General features: G+C 34.3%; 1 protein-coding gene across 3 annotated transcripts in view; it reads right to left on the reverse strand.

Moving 5' to 3' along the window:
- Positions 1-384: 384 nt before the first annotated feature.
- INTS2 (integrator complex subunit 2) overlaps positions 385-12,413 on the reverse strand; it is a 60,805-nt gene continuing 48,776 nt past the window's right edge. For all 3 annotated transcript variants that reach the window (XM_007086753.3, XM_007086752.3, XM_042966879.1), the window contains exons 20-25: positions 9,133-9,331; positions 5,000-5,251; positions 4,537-4,644; positions 4,047-4,152; positions 2,501-2,677; positions 385-2,385 (exon numbers count right to left, since the gene is read on the reverse strand). In XM_007086753.3, coding sequence (XP_007086815.1) covers positions 2,216-2,385; positions 2,501-2,677; positions 4,047-4,152; positions 4,537-4,644; positions 5,000-5,251; positions 9,133-9,331 — 1,012 coding nt within the window. In that variant the 3' untranslated portion in view covers positions 385-2,215. The remainder of the gene's footprint in view (positions 2,386-2,500; positions 2,678-4,046; positions 4,153-4,536; positions 4,645-4,999; positions 5,252-9,132; positions 9,332-12,413) is intronic.

A 12,413-nucleotide genomic window follows, 5' to 3' on the forward strand; every position in this document is an offset into this window, starting at 1 on the left:
TGTGCATAAGCAAAGATGAAGGGAAAGTACAAAAAATGTAATTTGTTAAGACAGTGGAATGAAGGATAATATATAAAAAATAAGTCCTTAAAATACCTTCAAATTGCTATTCTGCATTTACAAATTGTTTTTAATTTCTTTTAATTTAAAATATTTTTTAAATATCCAGTCTTTTAAGTAACTGCTCCAAGGTAACTATTCTGATTTTCTGTTCCTAAATTCCTAAGGCTCTCAACTGACTATAACTTTGTATTGTCATTTGATGTATGTGGCATAACAGAAAGGGACACACATAAACCCTGGAGCCAGTGACCCCTAGATTCCAGTACCTTGAAATGTCCCTTTCAAGTTAGCTGCAGTGAAATGAAACACAAAAACTACAAATTCATTTGATAAAGAATATGAATGTTTATAAACCAATATTCAAAATAGTTGCACACATCTGTTTTCACCTGAATAAAAAAAAATCACATTGTGACAAATCTTAACCTTAACTTAAAATACATGAATATTAACATTTACTAATATATTTACACATTTTATTTACATCATCAACAAATCTGATGAAAAACAGCATATGTTATTTTAACACAGCAGGTTTTGACCAGTCTTTGAAAATTGATCCAGGAATGTGCACTGCATTTAGTTAGAAAACATTTCAACATTTTCTGAACTCCTAGAAGTTACGTACTCACAAAATATTCCAAAGCCTCTGTTTAAAAACTAAACAAAACAAAACAGGAGCAGTTGTATTTAATCTTAAAAGACTATAAAACTGCTTTCTTTAAAAATATGAAAATTCTTACGGTATTTTTTAAGTGTATGCTTTTACTTTTTGCATCAAAATTACTTAATTGAACATTAAGCATCTAATAAAAGGTATAAATATTCTATCATCTGTGATGCTGTGTACTTCATGATTTGAAATAGCTACAAATTAGTTCTCATATAATACCCTTATGAGGTAGGGCCAGTAGTAATTCCATTTTACAAAGGAGGAAAATGAGATGTGCCTATACACTACTGAAAAGACTAAGGTTAAGTTTCTTTTCTTAAAAAAAACCACACTTTCTTATTAGTCTACCTAATTTCTTATACAAGTGAAGAGGTCTGTTTCAAAGCAGGGGACTGGAGAGGTTGGGAGGAGTGTGTCATTCAGGTATTTCTCAGAAAGCAAAGAAAAGTACCTTCTATGTTGGATATTTAATTAAGGGGGGAAAAATTAGGATTATGGGTTACCTGAATGCATCTGCCTAATCAATGGAAGTTACTAACACAACTGCAAAATCCTTCACCCACATGGTACTTTACACTTTTTAATTTTTCCTTAGGTCGAAATACTGTTTATTTTTTTATTCAGAGATCTTCTAAAATTAAGATATGAATTATAATCCTAATGGTACACCAAGAGCACTTCAATCTAGTGCGTTTTACTGCCCTAAACTTTAATTAGATACCAATGTATTTCCCACCACTGACCACTAGGTAAGTTAGTAAAGCATTATAAAAATAAATTAAAAAAAACAACAACAAAATGAGATCTCTTTTCAGGTTCTTCTATGCACAAAGATGTTTCTTTTAAACCAGTATCTTAAAATTCCAAATTATTCAAGTATCTCTTTAAACATATGTCTACATATTAGTAAAAATTGAAGCAAATATGTAAAATCTTAAAATTCTCATCTGTAATTACTTGCATTGCAAGTTTTAGCAATTTCTATCAGGTATTTAAACTAATTTTTCCTGAAGTCTCCCTTCCCTTTTTCTCCCTCTCATCATTGCATCATTGTCACACTGTTACGAGCTGACAGCCATAAACTAGGGCTACCCACTCATCTTTATAAGAAATTAAGTTAAAGGCATGGCACTTTTCCTTTATTGCAAATGCTAAATACAAGGCCAAATTCACCTTCCAATAAGGAGTTCTTAAATGTGCTCCCAATAGGAAAAAACAAACAAACAAACAAACAAAAAACAACAAAAGAAGCTCTGCTGCTACAATATAAACATACCAGCAAAGTAGATCCAAAGAACTGCCAATCAAATACAAGCAAGCACAATTCTTAAGAGAGTTCTAAATTATATTCATGTTGAAATGAATCGTTTAATGATTCCAAGACGTTACTGTTCCCATTCAGTTTAAAGTTGTTATAAGATGCAGATTTGTATTGAGTATATGCAGCAAACAGCTTCACTTTTTTGTTTTACTTTTTTTTTAAATTCCACTAACACTCATGTTTATTATTTCAATTATTGTGCTTTCAATACAATGACAGAGCTGTACATCAGGATCCATACTTCCAGTGTCCCCAGATCCATTTTTGTAAGATGGATCTTTACAGATTCCAGACCATCCACTCGGTTTTTCCTTTATTTGTTGAAGACCTAGAAACATAAGGAAAAAAAAAAAAATGAATTAATTAAGGCAAGGAATCTGGAAAGGATTTTGGCCTTTTTCTTTGATGTATTAAAACAACTTTGAAAATAAGTTACTACTTACGTGTAATAATTGGATCAATGTCTCTTGTCTGAGTGGCAACATCAGAGGCACAGACTTGCCCTATTTGGATCAGCAAAGACATAATATCCTCATACAGGGGAGGAAATGCTCGACAAAAAGAGACCAAACTTGGCAGAGTTGGCATGAAAAAAGCATAACGCTTAGCCTGCGTTAAAACTGTTGGAAAGAAGTTAAACAACTTTTTACTTTACAGATATAAATTCAATGTACATGGCCTACTAAATATATTAAGTACCATGCTCTGTACTAAGTTTTCTAAGACATGGCTGATCCCTGCCTTCAAGGAGTTTACAATCTAATGTAATAGTCAGCCATCATCCAACATAAATTCTTACTCCCAAGCACTGTGTTAAGTGCATTACAAGTATTATTTAATTCTCACAGTTTTATGAACGAGGAAAGTATTATGATGATACCTCTTTTATAAAGGAGGAAAACTCTTAAATAAACCTTATATTAAGAAACTTGTTCAAGGCTACATGCCAGTTAGTGATGGACTTGGGACTGAACTCAGGCAGTTAAAGCTCTTAACCACGAAAACTAATCATAACATGAGGTGAATACAATGAAAAGAAAAATCAATAAAGTAGTATAGGAGCACTAAGAAAGAATATAAAATTAACTAAGGCGTAACGTTAAAAGATTGAATTATAGTCCATATCTTTTATTTTTTTCTTTTTTATTATTTATTTATTAATTTACATCCAAGTTAGTTACCATATGGTTCAACAATGATTTCAGGAGTAGATTCCTTAATGCCCCTTACCTATTTGGCCTATCCCCTCTTCCCCATCGCCCCCAGCAACCCTCTGTTTGTTCTCTATATTTAAGAGTCTCATATGTTTTGTCCCCCTCCCGGTTTTTCTATTATTTTTGCTTCCCTTCCCTTATGTTCATCTGTTTTGTACCGTAAAGTCCTCATATGAGTGAAATCATATGATATTTGTCTTTCTCCAACTAATTTTGCTTAGCATAATACCCTCTAGTTCCATCCATATAGTTGCAAATGTCAAGATTTCATTCTTTTTGGTTGCCAAGTAATATATAGTTCATATCTTTTAGTTTATTTTCATACCATTTAACTCTACAAACCAGACAGTGAGTAAAATATTAAAGTAGGTTTTAAAACTTAAGGAAACAACTTATATATTATCTCTTATTTATACATTATGATTACATTTGAAATAAATTGTAACTAAGCAGTTGTAATAAATTGCAACTTGTCTTCTATTGACATAATTACAATCAGAAAGCAGATCTGATTTTCATTCATAAAATGTAGAAAGCTTATTATATTTACTTACATCTATATACATTCATTCACAAAATAAAAGGTGCTATTTGCTTACCTATTCATCTCCTCTTCACTGTAAATTATATTTGTAACAGAAAATTTTTCAAAAGAATAAATGAAGAGATGGCATAAACTACTAGTAACACAGAAAACATCGTGCTACTGAATTCAGAAAAATATGTACTACTTTATGTTAGAAGTTGTTATTATTGATGCTTGTTGGCTACACACCTGTTAGCAAAGTTCCCATGACATTCACAGCTAAGCGAGCCACACTAAGTGACTTTGGTAATGCATACTGGATACACAAATGAGAAAGCAGCTGGATAGCAAATATCTGCAATACAAAACCAAAATGTTACATGTTTCTGAAGAATCCTTAAGTATTAAACTGTTAAATTTGGGGCGCCTTGGTGGCTCAGTCGGTTGAGTGTCAGACTTCGGCTCAGGTCATGAACTCATGGCTCATGAGTTCGAGCCCCGCATCAGGCTCTGTGCTGACAGCTCAGAGCCTGGATCCTGCTTCGGATTCTGTGTCCCCCTCTCTCTCTGCCCCTCCTCCACTCATGCTCGCTCTCTCTCTCTCTCTCTCTCTCTCTCTCTCTCAAAAATAAATATTAAAAAAAAAAATTTGTTTTTTTAAAAAGTATTAAATTGTTAAATGCTTGACAACTAAAGACTGGAGATTAAAATTTTCCTAAAGCTCCAAAATGCTCATTACCTGTTTTTCAAGTTCTGGCTGTGCAATAAGCTCAGGTATGAAATCCAGACAGATGTGCATAGATGGAATACCTGCGACTGTCAGAGGTAGAAGTTCACAAGGATAACCCTATCACAACAAGAAAGGGGGGAAAAGTTAGAAATAAAAAAACTATAAGCCAAATACAGAGAAAAATACACAGGAATATTTTTCTTCCTTTATGTAAAAGTTGCTCAGAAGGCTACTATGCCTTACATATATCCTGGCATTTCGCCTTTCTGGTGCACTAGAACAGAGATAAATTAAACATGTTAGTCTGAAATAAAATCTAAAAAATATGGATTTTTTTTCCCTATTAAAAAGGACTATGATCATTTATGTGATCTCCAATTTCTGACTGATCCTTATGAACTTTATAATCAAAGCACTCCCCCTCCCTCAAAAATAAAGTTCAACCATAAAGCATCATTCTTTGAAAACACACCTGAAAGTGAACAAGTTTAGCAATGTTGGGATCAGCAATGTACATCTGGTGTAACAGACAACAGATAAGGCACTGAACTTCTCGAAGGTTACAGAGCAAATTGTCTTCTCCTTCCTCCATTCCCTTATTTGAAGCACTAGTAGTAATAACACTTTGAACATTCCTTAGCAAGCTGTCTGGATTGACACCCTTTGCTTTTTCTTCTTCAGTAGGTAAGCAAATCTCCAAGAGAATCTGGACAGCTGCACTATCCTACAACCAAATAAAACAGTGAATTGAAGAAGTTTCTGAAAATTTTGTTTGAAAACCAAATCTAATTTTGTTTTCACATGAACAAAAGTGGTAAATTAACTTCTTTAAAAAAAAAAAAAAAGAGGTACTTTTAAAAGCAAACGTGAACAATCTATAGGGTAGCGATTCTCACCTTGTTTAGGGTCCTTGTTCAGGACCCTTTTAAGTCTCTGAAGAAAACTACACACCTTCTGTGTATAAAAATGAACATGTAAACATTATGCTAAGCAAAATAAGCCAAAGAAAGACAAATACCATATGATTACACTCATGTGGAATTTAAGAAACAAAACAGGTGCCTGAATGGCTCAGTATGTTAAGCATCCGACTCTTGATTTTGGCTCAAGTCATGATCTCACTTATGGTTGTTGAGACAGAGCCCTGCGGTGGCTCTACACTGGGTGTGGAGACTGCTTGAGCTTCTTTATCTCCGTTCTCCCTCTGACCCTCCCCCACTTGCAAACTTCTCTCTCTCAAAAAAAAAATTAATTAAAAAAAGGGGGGTGGGGCGCCTGGGTGGCTCAGTTGGTTAAGCGTCTGACTTCAGCTCAGGTCAAGATCTCACGGTCAGGTCTGTGAGTTTGAGCTCCTCCTCGGACTCTGTGCTGACAGCTCAGAGCCTGGAGCCTGCTTCAGATTCTATGTCTCCCTCTCTCTGTATCTCCCCTGCTCATACTGTGTCTCTCTCTCAAAAATAAACACACACACAAAAAAAAGATGAACACAGGGGTAAGGGGGGAAAAAAGAGAGGGAGGCACACCCATAAAAGACTCTTAACTACAGAGAACAAACAGGATTTGCTGGAAGGGAGCTGGGTGGGGGATGAGCAAAATGGGTGATGGGCATTAAGGAGGGCACTTGTGATGAACACTGGAGATGAACACTGGATGTTATATGCAAGTGATGAATCATTAAATTCTACTCCTGAACTCAACAATACACTATATCTTAACTAACTAGAATTTAAATAAAAGCTTTAAAAAAATTAAAATGTAAACAAATATATAATTTCAGGGTAGTCACATATCACTAAGGTAGATCCATGGACTCCAGTTTAAGAATATCTACTAGAAGAGTATTCTGATTCGATGACATCCAAAACAGGCCCTAAGCAAAAAATAACTTCTACCAGAATCTCCTTTCCTTTCTCTTAAATTCCTACATTTCCAAAGATCCTATCCTGCATTCTCCTCTTTTTCTCACCTGGCCTTTTTTCTCACCAACTAATTAATTCCTCTGAAGATGGTGGTTAATAATTAATGCCTAAAAGTCACCTCCTAAAGCTCTTTTTCCCTTTTAATTTGAAGATGAGCTCTTTAAGACCCTGGTTTTGCAAGGAAAAGTTCTGCCTTACGATCTATTCCACCTGTACAACTCATTGTTGCTCAGTCTACAAGCTTGAGTGTCATTTCATAGAACAGTAATTTCCTGAGGGTGATCTACTCAATGCCCCTACATATAAAGGAGAGCTATAATCACTCTTACCTAGCAGGAAAAAGTTAAAAAAAAAAAAAAAATATATATATATACACACACACACACACACACACACACAACATGATGTATCTATCTCTGGAAGATAGCCATTGCCTGGAATGGAAGAAAACAATTACTTCACCTAACTGTTTTCAGAACTTGATCATAAAGTAAGGTTAGCCTTACATTATAATCATTAATGAAGTAAGGTCAGCTTTACTTAATAATTCTTGGGTTGAAGGGTTTTTGGTTTGGGGTTGTTATTGATTTGTTGTGTTTTTGTTTGTAGACTCTGGTGCCAGACTACCCAGGCTTGAATACTAGCTCTGCCACTTACTAAATGTGTGGCCTTGAGCAAGTGACTTAACCTCCCTAAGTCTTATTTTCCTAATCTATAAAAATGGAGATGATAATACTCCATACCTCACAGATTGGCTGTGAAGATTAAATAAGATAAAGAACTTAGATTAGTATTAGATTCAATATATAATATAAATTATATAAATAATATGTAACATATATATTACATATATAATTATATATAAATTAAATTAAATATATAAAGAAATTAGAATAGCATTCAGCATATAACAAGCATTATGTAAATGGCAGCTATTACAATCCTCAATCCCTTATCTGAAACTGAGAGCCAGATTTCTTTTAGAACTCAGAAATCTTTTTTTTTTTTTTTAAGAAAGCTCTATGCCCAACATGGGGCTCAAACTCACGACCCCAAGATCAAGAGTCGCATGCTCCACTGACTGAGCCAGCCAGGTGCCCCCAGAATTCTTTTTAATATTATATAATACCTCCAGCAGAGACTAGGGTAGCACACACTGCAGTCAAACATATTCACATTTCTACAGCAGAACAATATTCACAAATAAGTGGGATAAGGCCATAAATAGCTTCATATCAATTCAGGTCACAAATGAGACCACATCAGGTCAGGTTTTTCTGCCAACTGAATTACCAAAAAAATGCTTCGGTTTTCATAGTTTTTTGGATTTCTGTATCACAGATAAGGGACTGTGGACTTATATTATTATTCAAATTCCATTAACTGCCAATGAAAATATTTCAAAAAATATATCTCGGTTCCAGCTTTTGTTTTTGTTTTTTGGTTGTTCTTTATTTTATTTTAGAGAGAGAAAAAGCACGTGAGGGAGGGAGAGGGGCAGAAAGAGAGAGAGAATCTTAAGCAGGCTCCACACTCAGCACGGAGCCCAACATGGGGCTTGATCCCACGATCCTGGGATCATGACCAGAGCTGAAATCAAGACTCAGACGCTTGGGGTGCCTGGGTGGCTCAGTTGATTAAGTGTCTGACTCCGGACCTTGGCTCAGGTCATGATCTCATGATTCATAAGACTGAGCCCTGTGTCAGGCTCTGCGCTGATAGTGTGGAGCCTACTCGGGATTCTCTTTGCCTCTATCTCTCTGCCTCTCCCCTACTTGCTCTCACTCTCTCTCTTTCCTAAAATATATAAACAAAAGCTTAAAAAAAAAAGAGTCAGATTCTCAACTGACTGAGCCACCCAGGCGTCCCTCAGAAAATATATTTCAAACTAAGAAAACATTTCTACTTTAAAGACTTCAAATTGTTTAACATTTAATCATCTCACATCACCTGTCTTATTCAAAAAATGACTACTTAAGGTTTCAGTAAAATTCTACATTGTTATAAAACTTTTCTAAATATAAAACCAAACTCCTTATGTTGTCATACTATTTACCACTACATGACATTTTATTATATATATACTTCTTGTTCTATTTGTCTCCACCATTTGATTTTAAGAAATAAAAGTTTTATATTTTGTTAAAATGTAAATCTTGTTTAAACGGCTGTTAACCAAAAAATAAATAAAATAAAATAAAATAAAATAAAATAAAATAAAATAAAATAAAATAAAATAAATGGCTATTAACCTAATATCATAAAGATTATTCCTAATTTTAGTAATACAGTCCATTTGATATTCAGTGGCAAAGGTAATACCATTATAATACATTCTGTAATGTAAGAAATTCATGGGGCACCTGGGTGGGCGCTCAGTTGGTTAAGTGTCCGACTTCGGCTTAGGTCATGATCTCGCAGTTTGTGGGTTCAGGCCCCGCATCAGGCTCTGTGCTGACAGCTCAGAGCCTGGAGCCTGATTCTGTGTCTCCGTCTCTCTCTGACCCTCCCCCATTCACATTCTGTCTCTCTGTCTCTCTCTCTCTCAAAATAAATAAACATTAAAAAAAAAAAAAATTCATAATATGTCACCATTGTACACAGAGGGCTATCAAATAACATCTATTTAACTCATTATATTAAGACAGAAGCTCATGCCTTTCTAGACTAAATTCTATTTTATTACCTGAGCAGCCAGTAATGCATTTTTCAATTCTTCTCTGGTAACTTCTGGGCCATCAGTTTGCCCAACTAAGCCTATTGTATTATTCTGAGAAGGCCTATCTTGCTCTGCTGTTTCCTTCAGATGAGCGCTAAGATAGGCTTTGGATGCAAGAAGGTATCCATTCAACATGTGTAGAGTGATATCCATCAGTGGCGGGCATCTAAACACAGAAAAAAGAAAAATAGTTGAGAAAGAAATAAATTTATAAATTAGCCAGAACATGATCAATCAGTCCTGAACAGTACCTGAAAAAAACTAAAAAGAGTAGTAACACTTTTCCCACTGAAATATTTATTCTAAACATAAAAGTTTAATATATTTGTCTTAACCTCTGTATTTCAAGATTATATTGAAAATATTTTAAGTATTAACTATTCCATCTTATCAGCTAAAATCAAATATAAATGTATGCCCTAGAGACAAGATTCCTTTTTTGCAAACGTTGACACTACCAGTAAATCTCTTAGATAATGAACCTGCGAAGCAGCTGTCCTCAAAGAGAAATATTCTATTATCGATAACATGAAGGAGATTAGAACACAATAGTTAATTCTTTCTACTCTTGTTTCTTCTTTGGAGCACGACAACTCTGTATTCCAAAAGTTCTTCATCCACTTGACCTGGAGTAAGTTATTTTCTGAGCCTCAGTTTCCTTATCTATAAAAGAATATAGTTATTCATTCCTAAAAGAATGTTACAGATTAAATTTAAATGAGATAAGAACAAATATAAGAAATATAAATGGGCGCCTGGGTGGTTCAGTCGGTTAAGCGTCCGACTTTGCCTCAGGTCATGATCTCACAGTTTGTGAGTTCGTGCCCTGCATCAGGCTCTGTGCTGACAGCTCAGAGCCTGGAGCCTGCTTCGGATTCTGTGTCCCTCTCTCTCTCTGCCCTCCCCGCCCACACTCTCCCCTCTATCAAAAATAAATAAACTTTAAAAAAAAAAAAAGAAAGAAAACAACAAAAAAGACAAATTAGTAACCACTAAACTTTAAAAAGCCAAGCCCTTAGAATAACCGGAAAATGTCACTTCTCAGTCTATCACGGAGGGAACTAGCATGTGTGCATAAGCAGGCAGTATAGCTGTGTTTATAACTGTGAAACAATGCAAACAGCTTAAATGTTCATCAATGATATATCCATGGTTTTTCTGAAATGTCCAAATTTTCTATAATAAACATCTGTGTATTCACAGTGAAAAAAAAAATATGTCAATGGTTAAACTATGGCAATGTTTCCTAAAATTAAAGAGAATAATCTGGGGTACTTATTTGAATAAAACAAAACAAAACAAAACAAAACAAAAACAACTCAAGCTCCATTCCAAAATTTCAAATCAGAGTTTCTGGAGGACAGGCCTAGTAATTTACATATGGAATACTATGCAGAAGTTAAAACAAATGAGGTAGAACTATGCATATCAATATGGAAAACATATAAACAACACTAAGTTTTTTTTTAAAAGAACAAAATAATACCTACAATGTATGACTTGTGTTTTTTTTAAACCACTGGGGAAAAAAGTATTTCTACTTATAAATTTATAAATATGTAGAAAGTAAAACTACACACAAACCATTATGACAACAAAGTTTTCTCTGGACACATAACTAGGATTGGTCAGGAGGCCAAAGAACAATTTTGCTTTAGCCATGGCAACGTGGTAGATAATGAGAAAAAACAAGATTTTTCACTGTATACCTTTTTCTTCTGTTAATCTTCTTGTTTGTTCACTTACTAATGAACACTAATGTGTTTGTTCGCTTACTAATGAACACTAATGTGTTTGTTCACATTACTAATATAATGAAAAGTTTCATACACACATAAAAAAGGAAAGATGATAATCTCCAATAACTAATCACCTAGCTTCAACAGTTATCGACATATGGCCAGTCATTTCCTCTATGCCCGCATCCACTTTCCCACCACCAACACTGGGTTAGTTCAAAGCAAATCCTAAACATCATATCTTTTTATGCATATATCTTTTTATATTATTTGATATTTTTAAAAACCATATGGATGATCACTTGGTAAAAAAGTTAAATTTTAAAAAAATTAACAAAATTGGGGCACCTACTAAGTGGTTCAGTCAGTCAAGTGTCCGACTTTGGTTCAGGGCACAATCTCACAGTTCATGGGCTTAAGCCCCATGTCAGGCTCTGTGCTGACAGCTTAGAACCTGGAGCCTGCTTTGGATTCTGTGTCTTCCTCTCTCTCTGCCCATCCCCCACTCACACTGTGTCTCTCTCTCTCTCAAAAATAAACATTAAAAAATGTTTTTTTTAATTAACAAAATTAAAAGGCAAAATAGAACCACACAGGAAAAATCAGCTATATATATAGAGAGAGAGTGCGCGAGAGAGCGCGTAAGCTAATATCCTCTATGAAGAACTCTTTCCAAATCAAAAAAGATAAGCATTATAATAGAAAAGTAGACTAAAATATAAAGAAGAGATAGCAATAGCCAATAAACATATTAAAACATTCAATCTGTAAGCTGGTTCAGCCGTTCTAGATGGCAGAATAAAAATATGAGTATGAATCAAAATACGAATATGAAAAATATGAATGAAAAGTCTTGAAAATGAGCATGTTACTTTTGCCTCCATAATACCATTTTTAAGAGTCTGCTCTGGAGCACCTGACTGGCTTAGTCAGAAAAGCATGCAACTCTTAATCTCAGGGTCATGAATTTGTGCCCCACATTGGTTACAGAGATTACTTAAATAAACTTTAAAAATAAAATGTTTACAAAAAAAGAATCTGTTCTAAGGAAATTCTCAGTACACAGTCACCACAGCACTACTGATGATAACAAATAACAGAAATAAGCAAAAAAATATCCAACAATAGGGATTGGGTTAAGCATAGCGTATCTATATGGAATATTATGCAGCCAATAGATATAAGAATACCTATTAATGGGGGGAAAGTTTCACAAGTGAAAATCTAAGCTACAAAAACATTACATACATTATGATAGCATAATTTGACAACTTCTTGAACAACTGGAGACAATTCAAGTGAAAAGTTACCTACTTAAGTGGATTTTTAACATTGACAAATTGTTTTAGAAGTTTTTTTCTGGAAGTGTTATTTACTGCTATTTTTCTTTTATTAGATACTTAAGTGTCATTTATACTGTTCATTCTTTTGATTCCTATTTCCTATGAGACCTTGATCTCACCAAACCATACGTGGCTGATTTTGCAACTTTTGTCACTTCACAAATAT

The sequence above is a fragment of the Panthera tigris genome, chromosome E1, assembly GCF_018350195.1.
Source record: "Panthera tigris isolate Pti1 chromosome E1, P.tigris_Pti1_mat1.1, whole genome shotgun sequence".
In the NCBI taxonomy this organism is placed as follows: domain Eukaryota; kingdom Metazoa; phylum Chordata; class Mammalia; order Carnivora; family Felidae; genus Panthera; species Panthera tigris.